Here is a 13579-nt window from a genome sequence, read left to right as displayed (position 1 = left end):
GAGCTGATGAGCTCTCCTGTGTTGTCCTCTTTTTTCAGTGAAACCAGCAGTGTGTGTAGCAGCAGCGACGCCGGGCTGTTCACCAACGATGAAGGACGACAAGGTAATGCTGGCCCAGCGCTGGTCACGGCTGCAGGTCAGGGGGAGGTTGCAGTGACACCACGAACCTGGCAGTTGTCCGTAACAGCGGTTCCCAAACCTGAGGATATGCAAGGTCCCCCTGGAAAAGGAAAACTGCACATTCTTGAACTCTAGAAATCAAATGGAGTTGGCTCCTGCAATCTTTTCTGTTTTTTAAGACCTGTTTATAAGATTTACAGAGAGAAGAGGAGACAGAGAGAGATTTTCTCATCTGTTGGTTCACTCCCCAGTGGTCGCAAGGGTCAGAACTGAGCCAATCCGAAGCCAGGAACTTTTTCCAAGTTTCTGCATGGGAGCCTAAGACCTTAGGTCATCTTCTACTGCTTTGCCAGGCAGTTAGCAGGGAACAGGAGCCAAAGTAGAGCAGCTGGGACTAGAAGCAGTGCCCAGATGGGATGCTGGTGCTGCAGGCAGAGGATTAGCTCGCACAAGAAGCCACTCTGCGAACATCAGACTTTGAGAACCACTGGTCTCGGAGGTTAGGGTGTTTGAGGCCAGTACTTGGGAGGGTCCTATTTATCACAACTAAGAAGTAACTTTACATTTTGTTCTCTTTGGGATGTTAAGACATTCTTGCTTTTAATATAAGGTAAGCAATTATTTTTACAGCCTTATTTTTAAATGATTATAGTGTTCCAGAGAAATCTTTTGTTTCAAGTTAGAGGTCAGAAGTGGAGTATAGAGCACTGGGAATAAGTCTAGCAACTGCTGGTTACTAAATCTTCAGTTGTCTCCCTCAGCAATATTTAGGACCTTGGACTTGGTTTAAGAGCAAGATTCCTGTCCTCTATTCTTGCTTAATTGAGAACATGTTACTTGTGTACTGGTGAATTTCAGGTAGTCTCTTTGGAATGTAGTTTTCTTAATCTAGATTTGTGGATCTCCGAAGTTTGTTCCAGATCTGAAATCCAGTAACTGACCTCTAGTGTTCAGTGTTGAGCAGACAGAAAGAAGAGCAGTGGCTGGCTGTTTAGGTCGAATCTGGGAGGCACCCCAAACCTGAGGTGTTCACTCCCCAAATGCCCATGTGGCCTTCAGCTGGGGGTGAAGCTGGAACTACCACCTGAAGCTACCATGTGAGTGGCAGAAAGCCAATTCCTTGTATGTCACCACTGCCTCTTAGGATGTGCATCAGCAGAAGGTTAGAGGCAGGAGTCTGAGCTGGGAATAATGTCGTGTGCTCCAGTGTGGGAGCGAGGCATCTGACCCAGGGCCTAGATGCCCAGGCTAACCCCTGCCCTTTTAAGTTCGTGTTGTTGGCATGGAGAACCTTTTACCCCCAAGGAGTTGTTGAGCTTTCCAATTTCATGGAGTTTTTTTTTTTTTTTTCCTTAAATCTTTTCCTGGGTAACAAAACTCAAAATTGTTTTAATGGTTTATTAGCTATTTTCATATTTTTAAAAGGCAGAGAGATAGAGAAGGGTCTTCTGTCTCGGTTCACTCCTTTTGTGTTGTGATAGCTGGGGCAGGGCCAGGTCGAGTCAGGTTCCAGGAGTTTGATCTGGGTCTCCCACCAGGGTGACCTGAGGTATTGCCTGCTGCTTGTCAGGGTGATGAGAAGGACTTGAACTCGGACACAATGATGGGGACCCGGGTGTCCCAGGCCGTGTCTCCATCATTTCCCTCAGGAAATTGTTGTGAACACATTTCTGTTTTCTGATTCTGAGGGAATTTGGTGACATAGAGACTCTGTCTCTCTGTCTCTGTGCGTATGTGTGTGTTTAAGGCTGGTTCTAGTAGGATCCTGTGCTGTTGTGCCACACCAGCAGAGTCTGGCTGTCTGAGGTGTATCATTCAGGCCTACTAATATGTTTACTGTTTTTCTTCTAATGCTGTGCTATGAAATATCATAAAATGTTTCCTAAAGGTTATTATACTACGAAGTCATTTATATCAGGTCTAATGTTAGTGGGACAAGGAAGCGTGCTCTGCCTGAAGGGGAAGATGCGTGCCAAGGGTGTGGTTGAATCTTTCATGGAGAGGTAGTGAGGATTTGGAAATAATGCCCTCTGCTGCATTGTAGCTTCCTCTGGCCCTTGCTGTTGGCATGATGATTGGCCATGATTTTGGTCCTCTGCAGAGACCATTCTCCTATGTGAGTCTTTCCTTGTAACCATGGTTCTTTCTCTGGTCTTGGGAGAATGTTGTCTCCGGGCTACTCCAGATTAAGCAATGGCAAGGACTCCCTGCTGACCACCATGTCGTTGTCTTTTGATGATTTCCAGGGTAATGTCATGTACACTTTTGTAAATAGCCACTTCATTAAAATGTCCTCGAGTATCCCACTGAACCGTGTCTTTCCTGAAGGGAGTCCAAGAGAGTGCTTGCTCTCATGTCTCGGGCCTCCCTGTACTGTGTTCAACCTCTGTTATTGTGTGTAGGCACCTGTCTTTTCCAGTAGTGCTTTCCAAATGTAGAAATTACTACTTCATTTGTAACCACTTAAGACATCTCTTGGCATACAGTGGTTTCTTCATAAATACTTAATGAGGAACTCGGGGAAGGAGAAAACACTTGCTTTTCTTTCCAGATTTATATACAGTATCTCAAATTGTAAAACAATGGAACATATTTTGGTTAACGCCATATGCTTGGGGGACCCGATGTCAGGAGCCTGATCCATGCATCTTCTGTTCCCTGGCAGCAGTCTTTTTCTTTTATTTTTTTCTTAAAGATTTTATATTTGAAAGGCAGGATATTTAAGAAAGATTGAGAGATTGATTTATTCCCCAAATGGCTAAAAGCTGGAGCCAAGCTGAAGCTAGGAGCCAGAATTTGCTTCTGGGTCTTCCACTTGGGTGGTACTTGCCTATGTAATTTAACCATCTGCTGCTGCCTTCCCAAGGCATTGGCAGGAAGCTGGATCAGAAGTGGGACAGCCAGGGCCCAAACCAGCTCTCTGATAAAGATGCCAGTGTTGCAGCAAGTGGCTTACCCCCTGTGCCACAATGCCAACCTCCTGGCAACATTCTTAAGAGCTCATGCTCTGTGTGGGTGATCTCCCAAGGTCTCCTCTGGTCCAGTGAGCCTTTCTGTGATATTCCTGGGGGTTCTGACTGTTGCTGAAGTCTGTGGTTGAGGCAGGTCTTGAGCAGCTTCTCGGGGTCCTAAGGTTAGAGAAAGAACCCATACAAACTCTGTGGGTGTCATGGGAGCAATTTCTGTTACTTTGCCATTCTGAAAGGAGGGTGGCAGACAGGAAGCCATGTTTCTCATTCCTTGTTGGCAGAAATAAACTAGTGGAAACTAGAAACTTGAACCAAGGGTCTGGATATATTGGATTAGTTGTGACTTTTGTATTAATGAACAATTTGACCTTGGGCAAATTGTATAACTTTTGGAAACCCTTGGAGAATTATATTTTATTTCTGTGGTTGGTTTTTCATGGTTGCTTGAGTTCCTGATGTTAAGATGATTTTTTTTTTTTAACTTCATTAACAAGATACCAAGGTAGAAATGAAATATGAGTGTATATCTTTGTTCAGCTATTAGGAGAAATGTGAATATAGCAAGACATTTTGCAGGAAGAGCTAATTCTGAATTGACAGACGCTTTGAACCCAAAAGTTTATTGAGACCATAGAAAGTGACGGGGGTACTCTGTTTTTGTGTAAAGACCCCTGCTTTGGAGTTGGTCAGGCCTTGGCCTCACATCCTGGCTTCGTCATTTACCAGCTTGATCTTGACTTCCCAAGGCTTCAGCTGCCTCCTTCTAAGTAGAAGTCTGCAACTGGCGTGCAGTACAGCAGATACAGCCACTGCCTGTGCACTGGCATGCTCTACCAGTGCCAGTTCAAGTTCTGCCTGCTCTACTTCTGGCTCCCAGATCCCGGCTGGCGTCTGGCTCGGTGCTGGCTGTCAGCCAGCTAGGGTGTGGCTTCGTGGAAGGGAAATTCTCTCTGTCTTTGTCTCTCTGTAACTCTTTCAAATAACTCTTTCCTACTTATTTTTTTAAATAAGTAGGAATTAATATAGTAAAAGATAGCCAGTTTTTACATGAATCCTGGTAAGTTGGGAGGGCTTAGTAAATGACAGCTTTATTAGTTTTTACATTAAAGCAGTCCAGTCTAACACAGTAAGATTTTCCTGTGAAGCTAGTTTGATGTCCTGATTTTTATCATCATGTCAATCAAGAAAAAGGGCTGGAACAGTATTTTTTGTACTTTGATGGATTTTAAGGTGCCGAGGAGTTCTGCTTTTGTCTGGTTTTTGTGGAGATGTGAAAATCCCAGCATATGATGGCATTTCTTTGCTGCTGTAGGGGACGATGAGCAGAGTGACTGGTTCTATGAAGGAGAATGTGTGCCAGGATTCACTGTCCCCAACCTGCTGCCCAAGTGGACTCCTGATCATTGTTCTGAAGTGGAAAGAATGGATTCCGGATTGGATAAGCTTTCAGATTCCACGTTCCTCTTGCCCTTCCGGCCAACTCAGAGAGGTGAGTGCTGGGGCGAGACGTGCTTCCCTGGGGAAAGCAGAATACGCCTGTAGCAGGTGCCTTGATATCTCTACACACTCACTAACTCAGAACTGGGGAGCTAGTCTGGGAAGTTTCTTGAGGAAATTCAGAGGAGTGTCTCACAACTTGAGGATCAGACATTCCTACCTGGATCAAGCCATGGAGACTCTTGGGATGAAAGTTGGCAGGGCGTGCCCTCAGCTCGCAGCTGCCATCTGTAGGAGATCGGAGGCCTGCTGTCACATCCTGGCAGCTCATTCTGCTCTGGGGCCCCTGGGCTGGCTATTCTACTCTCACTGGCAGCCTGAAGCCCTAGGTTTTGGAAGAGAACAGATTTCAGCAAAAACATCCACATATAAGATACAACGGCATGTTTTAGATGGGTGATCTCAAACTACTTCTTTAACCCATTCTGTGAATGTGATTCTGTTACTACAGACTTTAGCACAGATACAGATCCTTTTGTTCCCACATGATGCAGCAAAGCGAGACGGAGGGAGCCTGGGCCAGGGGCACGGAAAGGGGGAATGCTCTCTGGTACTGTCCACACTTTCCTGGCTGTCAGAACCATCACCGAAGCCCTGTGGCATTCAACAGGACTGTCTGTGAGGCTTCTTTTCTCGCTGTACACTTTGGATTCTGGGATTGCCAGTGTCTGTGGGCCAGCGAGTCAGTCGGTTGGCAGGTGTCTGTTGAGCATTCGGTGATAGCAGTTACCTTAGGAGCTGTGAACTCCTGCCCTGTAGAGTGGTGTTTGAGTTCTCAGGGTTGGAGGTGTTGCTAGGCCTTCTCAAAGCAGTTGCTTTTTAGGTAAAGCTACTGCTTGACTGAAGCATATTGCTTACTTAGTAACTTTGTTTGAACATTGCAATGGACATTTCAGAAACTTCTGTATGGACCATGGATAGTATACACAGTGAGCAAGAACAGCAAGAAACAGAAGAGCCTGCAGTTCAGACTCTGGAGATGACATCACTGGCAGGATTTTTGTGTGGATTCTTCCCATTGTTCTTTCCACATGTTGAGCACATGTAGCTGCTGGAAAAATGAGGTTATAAGGAATCTCACAAAAGTTAATGGAGGGAGCCCAGTGCAATGGCCTAGTGTCTGAAGTCTTCATCTTGCGTGCACCAGAATCCCATATGGCCTTGGTTCTAATCCCGGTGGCCCTGCTTCCCATCCTGCTTGTGGCCTGGGAAAACAGTTGAGAACGGCCCAAAGCCTTGGGACCCTGCACCTATGTGGGGAGTCTCAGAAGCTCCTGGCTCTTAGTTTCAGATCGGTCTAGCTCCAGCCGTTGCGGTCACTTGGGATGTGAATCAGAGGACAGATCTTCTCTTTGTCTGTCCTCTCTGTAAAGCTGCCTTTCCAATAAAAACAATTAAGTTTAAAAAAATTAATGGAGAATTTGTATTGTGAAAAAGTTGCATGTGTTTAAATTTTTTTGTAAGCAGAAAGTAACTGAAATTTTCATTTCATCTTCCCACTGACTTTCAGTTACCATCTTAATTGTTTTTTTAAAGATTATTTATTTTTTATTGAAAAGGCAGATCTCTCTGTCTCCTCCCTGTAACTCTGTTTTTGCCAAAAAAGCATTTTTTTCCTTTTTGTTAAATATTTATTTATTTTTTTATTGGAAAAGCAGAAACACAAAGAGAAGGAGAGACAAACAGAAGGTTCTTCTGTCAGCTCGTTCACTCCTCTAGTAGCTGCAAAGGCTGGAGCTGAGCCAGTCCAAAGCTGGGAGCCAGAAACTTCTGGGTCTCCTACATGGGTGCAGGGGCCCAAGCACTTGGGCCATCCATCCTCCTCTACTTTCCCAGACCACAGGCAGGGAGCTAAATGGGTGGTGGAGCAGCCAGGACTTGAACTGGTGGCCATATGTGATGCTAGCACCACAGGTGGATGCTTAACCTACTGTGCCTCCACATCAGTCTCCTCCGATACCCTCTTGAGAGGCTATTTTCACCATTGCTTTATGAATTGGAATACCTTTGACATAGTAACTAGTATATTTAATTTAAAACTTAGTAGTTGCTCACATTGCGAAGTGTTTTCACTTAATTAGTGTCTACATTATTAGGCCTTCAAAACAGCTCTGTAAGATAGCACTGAGAAAGTGATTATCTGTCTTTCATAGACAGGGAGGCCGAGGTCAAGGTGTGTGGCATGCCCGAGACTGCACTGCTGGTGACAAAGACAGAAGATGTTACGTCTGCGGCAGCCAGCCTCATGGTGCTGGCTTAGAAATCAGTTTAGGAGGACCGAGGGCGACATGATTAGTTACAGATTTCCTGCAGCTGAGCCTCTCTTGTCTTTTAGGATACCATGCTCGCTTGAATCGTCTGCCTGGAGCTGCAGCACGCTGCCTCAGAAAGGGGCGAAGACGGCTGGGCAAGGTGATGGTGTTCATGATTTACCAGGCTGTGTAGGAAGCAAGCATGCTCTGGGACCCTGCCCTCTGAGGACAGTCAGAGGTGCTGTGGGGCTCCCTGCAGTGAATGCGGCCAGTTGGGACGTTGTGGAGGCTGTGAGAACAGCTCTAAGAGATGAGCCTTCCTCAGAGGCTCCGAGAGAACAGACGCATCACTGTGTCTGTCTGTGGGTCTGATCTCTGACTTGCTTCCTTTGGGGTCAGTCTTACTGTATACTTCAAATACTTCTCACTGCTCTGTGACTCTGAAGGAGGATTGGCTGCTGTTGACTTAGTTCTGCCTTTGCCTGGGACTGAAGTCGTGGCTCAGGTTGGTTAATCCTCTGACATCTCTAAAGCAAAGGGCCGGTTGCCCTTTGACAGCTAAGGAGAGCTAAGTTCAGAGAAGTTCTGTCCACTGTTACCAGAGAGAAGTGGCAGAGATCTGAATCCATCAATGTTTTTCTGTTAGCTTTTTTTTTTTTTAAACTTTTGACTATAACTTTGTGATTGAGAAGTGGAGTAGGCCAGGGATGTATGCAAACTCTGAGAAGGTGGTGGGCAAAGAGGAAGGAAGGGGGAGGCTGTAACAGGCACGGCTGTGTTTGCTCCTGAGTCCTTAGCATGCCTGCTCTGTGCTAAGCCAGGCGTCTAACATTCTGGCTCACCTTGGGCCTGGCTTTGCCCAAGGTGCTGCTGTTTAGCGTCTGTGCAGGGTATCGTTTTCTGAAGTTTCAGGTGTGAAAGAGGTGAGGATATTTATTTCCAATTGAACTTAGATTCTTCTTTTTGTCATTAAATTCAAATGCAAGTTTTAGTTGGAAAAACGTTTGATTATCGAAAGAATGATTCCTTGAATCAGTCTTTTACTTATTTTTTTCTTCCCAGCCAGTAAAATGCGGCTTTGACCGTTCTGGGGGACCTGCTCTTCATGGGCCAGCCAGCAGGCTTGGCGTCCCTGAGGCGGAGGGAGGCAGGAGGTTGGAAGAAGAATCCGTTGGTTAGGCAGGAAAAAAACGCTTTCCTTCCACATGCCCCATTCCCTTCCAGCAATAAGAGCCCCCCATTTCCGTGGAAGTGAGTCATTTCATCTTGAAGCATTCCTTTAGCTAGCCTGGAAGGGAGCTAAGACCCATTGGACGCGCCTCTAATGATTTCAAATGAATAGGATAATATTTACTTGTTTAATTCATCTTCATCACCTTAAAGGGATATTTGTCATTTCTAGCAGAGGTCACTGTTGATCCCCCTCTATTCCCCCCCCATCTCTCGTCCCTTTCTCTAAATTGTAATCATAAATAATGAGTTTCATTCACAGCTCCCTGCCAGCGAACTGCTAATTACACAAAGTACTGCTTGTAATTTACACAGTAATAAACTGTAAATTTACACATTACGGCACTTTAAGTTAATAATTTTCCAGCTGTAACAAATAGCTCATTTTTCACCCATCTTTTCCCTTGGCCCCCTTAGCCAGCCCGCATCTGTGAGCAGGAGGCACAGCCAGAAGGGATGAAGAACGCACTTGTGCCACCTTCTCATCTAGCTCCACCTACCCAGAATCTGACCTCAGATTAATTTTGTCTGCAGCTAATTGTCCTGCTAAAGCATGTGTGCTGATGTTTAGGTCAGTATGTGTAGATGAGTGCAGATAATAGCATTTGCCCACACCTGAATTACAGCCCTGGCATTCTTGACATTGGCACCTGTGACTTAGATTCCTTCATCTGCACACTGACTTGCGTGAGAGTTAACTCTCCCTTGTGTGTGCTGTGCTGTGCGTTCCAAGGTCTGTGACAGATTCGTAGATAAATACCCTCAAGTCAGATGAAGGATGAGTGCTTTCTGTCATTTTCCAGGTTTGAGAGGGGACGAGAAACAGTGTCTGAATGCTTGCTGTTATTCTTATGGATTAATTTTCACATTAAAATCCCGAAATTTAAGTCAGTTAATACAAATTAGTTTTGACATTGAGAGATGGTGTTGAAGGAACAGAATGCAAAGTGACAATTTCAGTAAGTCATAAATATATTTTGGTTTGTCTTAGTTTATTAGCAGGTGTTTTGGCTTTACCAGTGAAAATGTCTGGATGTCCCAGTAATGAAGACTCCATAGCTATGGTCTTTGGCAGTGGGAGCTCGGTATGCTGGCCTGTGAAAAGTAGGCCGCTGTGGGGTTTTCTGGATAAGTTTTTCTCCTATGTACTTCAGTACTCCAGGAGATATTACTAAATTAAAATGTCATATATAGTAACAGGGTTTATAATGATGTTTTTGGATCCCCAAAGACAAAATAACATGTAGCATTCTAAATATAGATTCTCATTTTTAAAAATGTAGCTTCTGCTGGACTTGAAGATTGGTGTTTGAGCTGTGCCCGTAGGGTGTTGTGGCAGGTGCAGGTGAGGGCAAGTGTGAGCTTGATGATGTAGTGTGTGTGTGTCCGTGTCTGTGGCTGGCTCAGCCTCTCCTTGTCTTTGTAGGAGACCAGCATGAGCCCTTTGGGTACGGAGAGGATAAGCCGTATCATTAGAGACCCCCGGCAGAAAGAGTAAGTGTGTGTGGTGGGTGTGGGTGGGAGCTCTCCCAGCCTGTGCCATTCTGGGGTAGAGAAGAGGTGGAGGGTCAGGAAGCAGCTTAGAAATCAGGCTTCAGTGTTGTAGTATCTAACAGTTCATGTGGTTAACACACTCAGACTGGGACAGTGAGTCAGTGGTTAGGCTTTCCTAGCTCTACCTTATTCATTGGTTGGTTGATTCATTAATTTTTGAATTTTGTAGGTTCAGTTTCCAACATGGTTGTTGTATTTTAAGCTCTCTTTTCTCTCTCTCTCTTTTTAATAAGCAAGTGATTGCCTTTTTGTTTGTTTTTTTGAAAAATGTTTTGAAGATTTATTGGGTTTTAGTTGAAAGGGTTATAGAGAGCGAGGAAGATGGAGAGAGAGAGAGATCTTCCATCTACTAGTTTGTGCCCTATATGGGCAGAATTGAGAAGGTCTAAAATTGGGAGCCAAGAGCTTCTTCCAGGTCTCCCACATTGGTGCAGAGGTCCAAGGACTTGGGCCATCCTCTGCTGCTTTCCCAGGCCATTAGCAGGAGGCTGATCAGAAGTGGAGCAGCTGAGACTTGCTGCTGGTGTATACAATGCTGACTCTGCTTGGAGTTGCGTATTCCGTGCAAGGCTTTTCCTTTGAAAAGTTATTTTTAGCAAAAACACTCACCTGGTTATTCTTTTCTTCCCCAATTGAATCTTTTTTCCATTTCTTTCTTTTTTTTTTTTGTCCTTGCTTAGATTTTATTTCTTTGGCCACTGTCTAGTTTTCCTGCCACTTCTTTCACTGTTTCCTTTACTGTTGTTCTTCCCCTCTCTTTAGTTTCTGGCTGCCATCAGCTGGGAAAAGAGAACGCAACCAGGTAAGATGGCCTTTCTTTGTTATCTTTATTTTTATCACTTGGTTTCCTTTTCTTCAGAAAGAACAAAGCCTTGGCTTCTGATTCCCCGCTCATTTCTGCTTGTGCCCAGGAGGTAAGGTTCTCTCTTCCCTCCCCTGTACTCACATGTTGGAGGTGTCACTGATAAGAATGGTATTTCATGCCCTCATTTGTGGTTCAGCTGTGGTCAATTTCTTACTGAACACAGAACCCCTGTTTATGCCTTGCATCTTGCCATTAGAAAGCAGGATGGTTCTGTCTGCTTTGAATGAGTTCAGCGCCAGAGTCCTGAGCTGATGAGAGTGCTGGGGAGGTCTGCCCATTTGGGTGTGAGGTGGGGTTCAGTGAGCCCTAGAACCCTGCCTTCTCCCTGACCTCCCTGGGCGGGGCCCCAGCATACTTAGGCCTTTGTGGAGGGATTGTAGTTGAACTTTTTCATATTTGAGCTGAGGGTTGCTTTGTCTTTGTCATGTTGATGAAGACTGACAGGGGAAAATTCTCAGCCTTCCTTTTACTTAGCAATTTTATTTTGAAACTTTTCTTACCGAGTTGGTAAGTCATTTGGGCTTGGTGCTTTGATTGTGAAGTTATTGTTTCGTGGAAGATACAACTGGGGTGGATTGATGGGATGATTCTGAGTGGTCTGCATAATTACAAATTGGATTTTAAGCTTTATACAATGACAGAATTTAAAATATATATATATAAAACACATTTTATGGAAGCATGGTGAAGATAAAGCTGAATAAAAATAATTGATCTTAAGGAAAATACTAAGTAACCAGAAGGTGATAGGTAGGAAAACGTCCTGAAGGTGGTGTGTGAGTGTCTGCAGTTTGGGGAACTGAAAGCCAGAGCACTGGCCATGTTGGCACCTGTGGAGACTGCTTGGTCCAGAACTGCTCCCTAGAAACGAGGAACTGGGGAGCCACAAGACTGAAACTGCTTGCCCAGAGCCGTGCAGCTGGTAGACCTAGGTCTGGAACCTCTTGTGGCAGATGAAAGAGTTACTTAGTTTGTATTCTTTTAAAGTCCTTTTGAAGCTACCATTCAAAACTAAGTCCGTATTAACTTACGGACTTAAAGTCCAAAGACAGCTCACAAACATGAAGTGAGAGGCTTTCATCTGCAGGCTCCCATTTGATCCTCACAGCCATCTTTTGAGGTCAGTAGATGTTTTACAAATGAGATACTGAAGTTGCTTTAAAGCAGTGATTTCAGTTAGCCTTTACAGCAGCCTGTAAAGCAAGTTCAACGGCAATAACTAGACTTTCCAGTAAAGCTCAATGAGTTTATGTAATTTTTAATACAGGTGGCAATTCAGTGATAGACTGCAGTGATAGACTGCAACTCAGAGTTAGTTATTCTATTCTTAGTTATCTTTCCACTGTGCTTAAGAGTGCAGGGGCTAACTTGGTACCTAGCAGACTTAAGTTCCTACTCGGTCGCTTAAGGTTAAGGGATTACTGTATAGCAGAAGTTTTTGAAAATTATTCTTTAACAAGGGGCAGTCTTTTTTTCCCCCAAGGTGTGCTAGATCTGATATGTACATTCCGGGGCACCTTGCTTCGGTGGTGTCTGTTTGTGGTATGGCAGGAGTCTGGCTGTCGGATGTAGTCAGGTAGGAGAGCAGGTTGCAGAAGCACCTCACTTCCGTTGTCCTGTTTACTCCTACAGTGCAACCCTCTCTCTCCCCTTTACTCACTGGATGTTCTTGCTGATGCTTCTCACCGAAGATGCTCACCAGCACACTGCTCTGCCAGGTAACTGTCTTCTGGAGATTGTTACTTTCTTTCCTAAAAAAATTCTTTTTTTTTTTAATTCAAAAGAGAGAGACTAGTGAGAGAGCAGAGTCGTCTGCTCGAGTTAGAACCCACTGCTCTACATGTGGTGCCCATTAACAGGAATCTAGAATCTGGAATGTCTCTAGAACTTGAATCCGGCACTATGATATGGGATGTGGGTATACCAGGTGTCTTAATCCCTATATCAGATGCCTTCCCCAAGTGGCTGCTATTTTCTTGAACAATAATACTATGTTCCTTTTGAATAATACCTCAAGTTATAAAGCTCCTTACAGCAGCTTTTTGAGGTGTTTTATAGATGCAGAGACAGAGACCAAGTAGTAAAGTGTCTTTCCCATGGCTAATATGACTGACCTAACTTCTGGCTCATATTTCATATTATTTCTGCGGCTCAAAGCTCCAGCTTCAAAGAACATTATTAATGTTCCTCTCCATGACCTGCAGAACCCTGCATAATCTGACTTCTGCCTACATGCCCAGCCTCCTTTTATACAATGCTTCCCCCTCTCTGGGGGAGAGGTCCAGCTGCACCAGGGAGCCCCGTTTTCTTCTTCAAAAACAGCAGCCCTTCCCTGCCTCTGGACCTTTGCTCTCCTTCCCTTTGCCTGGAAACCATCTTTGAGCTCCTGCTTGGCTCAGCTCGGGGGGCCAGCCCCTCAGGGAGGACTCTGGAGCCATCCTGCTGGCAGGCGCCACTTCCGCATGCCATGCTCATTAGCCATTTGCCTCCTTTACAGCACACGCCACATCACAGGCTGTAATGGATTTGCTTGTGGTTTATTTGGATTTTTTTTTTTTCCAGCAGCCAATAGGCTGGACCATAGAGCTTTTAAAAACGAAGTAATTAATTAATTTTACTTAATTGAAAGGGGAAGAGAGAAAAAAGAGAGACGTGTCTTCTATCTGCTGCTTCACTCCGCAGATGCTACAGTGGCCAGGGCTGGGTCAGGGCAAAGCCAGAAGCTTAGAATTCAGTCCAGGTCATCTGATTCTGGTAGCTCAAGGAATTTATTTCCAGGATGCCAGTGATAATCTTTTTTTTTTTTTTCTAATAAACGACTGTGTGTACAGATTTGGCATATAGGCTTCAAACAGAAGTTTTTCCTTTATGGATACAGTTAGAACTTCCACAGAGCCCTGCTCTTCCTACTGGAGAGGTATATTGCAATGGGAACATGTTGTGAAAAGAGAGACCATCATAAATAGTATTACACAGGAACTGGTGTACACTGCTATGTGCACACGACTCCTGCCCTGAATCATGCTCTGTTTAGACCCTAAACAAGCTTCAGTTCTGCAGGGATAATCGACACAAACTGCCAGTTGGATTCA

The 13579-nt window shown here is 44.7% G+C and overlaps 1 protein-coding gene across 5 annotated transcripts in view; it reads left to right on the top strand.

Annotated features, from left to right (window-relative positions):
- Positions 1-13579, top strand: part of GPATCH2L (G-patch domain containing 2 like) — a 41245-nt gene that overhangs the window by 10675 nt on the left and 16991 nt on the right. For 2 of the 5 annotated variants that reach the window (XM_040975254.1, XM_040975257.1), the window contains exons 3-8: positions 39-103; positions 4402-4578; positions 6922-6998; positions 9495-9562; positions 10482-10536; positions 12120-12205. In XM_040975254.1, coding sequence (XP_040831188.1) covers positions 39-103; positions 4402-4578; positions 6922-6998; positions 9495-9562; positions 10482-10536; positions 12120-12205 — 528 coding nt within the window. Of the gene's footprint in view, positions 1-38; positions 104-4401; positions 4579-6921; positions 6999-9494; positions 9563-10384; positions 10425-10481; positions 10537-12119; positions 12206-13579 lie in introns of all 5 variants that reach the window. The other 3 variants (XM_040975255.1, XM_040975256.1, XM_040975258.1) reach the window with 3 other exon arrangements.

This window comes from Ochotona curzoniae, unplaced genomic scaffold (assembly GCF_017591425.1).
Source record: "Ochotona curzoniae isolate NIBS_2020 unplaced genomic scaffold, NIBS_Ocur_1.0 contig_2688, whole genome shotgun sequence".
Classification (NCBI taxonomy): domain Eukaryota; kingdom Metazoa; phylum Chordata; class Mammalia; order Lagomorpha; family Ochotonidae; genus Ochotona; species Ochotona curzoniae.
Note: the sequence above shows the minus strand (reverse complement) of the source record. Positions and strands in the feature narration are given on the sequence as shown.